A 2,342-nucleotide genomic window follows, 5' to 3' on the forward strand; every position below is an offset into this window, starting at 1 on the left:
TGCAAGTTCCTCGCTAATTTCTCGGACAATTCTGCAGACCGAGGACTGACTGATTGTGGCTACATCAGCATAAACTTGCTGAAAAGAAATTAAATTACATTTAAATCAAGATATGAATAATAATAAAAGTCATCAATACCTGATAAGACCCTGTTGCAAAAAACCGCAATGCCACATACAACTTTAATGCAGGGGGAACTGGTAGTCCACGATTATCACCATCTCTAATGTTATGATAAACCATTGGAAGTACTGTAGTTTCTATAGTATCTCTTGAGAATCTAATACGTTGTATCAATTCACTGTTAGTGTACCTTTCAAAAGGATTAGAATTATCTCTCAATAAAATTCTGAAAATAAAATGGAAATATTAGTATTACTGCTAATTACAATAGGTAAACACTTTTAGTTACTTACCTAGGTACAGGTAAAAAACCATCAACATCTTCAACATAATTGAAAAATTCCCAAAAATCGTCTTCCATCTTACAGGATATGTATGTATGTAACAGAACTAATTTTTAAAAAATAATTATAATTTATATATCGTTCACGTATAGAATATCCTTTATTGAATACCTTGACTTAATTGTTTGTAAAATATACTGCTATACTATTATGAAACCACAAAATTAATAAATTAGGGACATTTAAGCAAATGTCAAACATCACTAATATGTCACTCACCCAGTACTCATTTGTGAGGACAATTTGAGTATGATTTAAGTGACTCATTGAAGTAGAATTGTTTATGAATACGACTAGGGTGAGTTGAGTATGAGATAAGTGTGAGTGGAACTTTAGTGAGATCTATGAATTTGGGCCTAAATGTCACACAACTGTTCCTGTCTTTCACCTTCTGAACAAGATTTATGTTGCAACAGACACAGTATGCGTGATGAAACCAATACTTGTTCTGATCTCCAATGTGACAATTTAAACGCATCAAATAATCATTCTTTACTTCCTTTGCTATCTAATCTCTGTTCCTATAATAAACACTTCTTATAATAAAACTTAACCGGTGAACTCCTCATTTAAACCTACATAAGGTTACTAGACAACTACAAATTCATAATAAAATATTTACTGCCGCTGGGGTTGTACGAAACTCTTGTACAACATACTAACTAAGGCGACAAGACTATTGTTCTAGTATCATCTAGAAAATTTGTCTCAGATCCTAAATAATCCATAAATAATTGCGTCGGCGAAGGCTTTTAATTTAAGTGTCCATAAATGCTTCATGTGAAACATAATTATTGGGGATAAGGGCACTTCCAGCAATACTGTCAGATGTACTGAATGGAATGCATGGAATCGTTTGAAAATACGAAGCACTTCCTTTAAACATCTAGAAAAAGTAATTTTATACATTAATTTTTCACGGAGAATTCCGTTCGTTCTCCCTGCACATTTTTACATATTCAAATAGAGCGCTTTCTTAGGATTACGGTAATACAGAGTCTGGTGGATCCATTTGAATATAAACCCAATGGAATGAAGCGAGCAATCCGAGCAAATATGACATCACTATCAGTAACTCTTTCCGTAGTTATATAATATAACTCTCAATATAGAAACAGTTTTCACTTACCTCTAAGAATAATAATTGGTCTTACGGATTTCATGGTCCGTTCTGGTATTTAACGTACGATGGTTAGCTAGGAATCTTTGACCTGCCCTTGTTGTTCTTGGGCTACATTCTGTAAGGATGTGTGCAAAACCGTACTTATCTTATCAACTTCGACGTCACCTGTTACGTGGGTGTTGCACAATAATGAAAACGTAATATTGACCGTTGTAGAAGGAAGCGCAAAGACAAACGCTTAGGGGGGGAATTCTGGAAAGAAGCCTAAATAGCAGTGTGACAAACTAGTGAAAAATGAAAATTGTTTAACCCGTATTAATTAGCAGGTAATTATTCCCTAAGTACTTGTCAATTGTTCTATGTAATCTTATGATTGTGATGGTTATAGATGTTTCATGATAATAATTCTTTGTATGTTTAGCCTTCACTGTCTTACGCTCAGGGGCGTACATTTTTCTAAGGAAAAATTGTTACAATTATTATTAAAGATTGCTCATTATTTATTACATGTTAAAATATGTATAACAACTCCTTTGTTTCACATTTAACTTGTTTTTATCATGATTACGTTGTTCGCAAAACAAATGATAAAAAGCATTTATTGTGCCCACTTTATGTCATACGCATATAAGAGCCTTGTTGAGTTTACTAACATTTTCGCCCGTGAGGAATGAATCTGTAAAAAGCATAACTGAATGCAAAAATAAGAATTGCTCTGGATTGCCTCCCGTATTATGGGACTCCAGTAACT

At 33.5% G+C, this 2,342-nt stretch overlaps 1 protein-coding gene across 1 annotated transcript in view; it reads right to left on the bottom strand.

Moving 5' to 3' along the window:
- The window catches only part of LOC111692197, an 8,202-nt gene extending 7,454 nt beyond the window's left edge, over positions 1 to 748 (bottom strand). The window contains exons 1-3 of the mRNA XM_023456037.1: positions 418 to 748; positions 140 to 350; positions 4 to 78 (exon numbers count right to left, since the gene is read on the bottom strand). Of these exons, the coding sequence (XP_023311805.1) occupies positions 4 to 78; positions 140 to 350; positions 418 to 485 (354 nt within the window). The 5' untranslated portion in view covers positions 486 to 748. The remainder of the gene's footprint in view (positions 1 to 3; positions 79 to 139; positions 351 to 417) is intronic.
- Between the last annotated feature and the right edge of the window lie 1,594 nt (positions 749 to 2,342).

The sequence above is a fragment of the Anoplophora glabripennis genome, unplaced genomic scaffold (genome assembly GCF_000390285.2).
Source record: "Anoplophora glabripennis isolate ALB-LARVAE unplaced genomic scaffold, Agla_2.0 scaffold1118, whole genome shotgun sequence".
NCBI lineage: Eukaryota > Metazoa > Arthropoda > Insecta > Coleoptera > Cerambycidae > Anoplophora > Anoplophora glabripennis.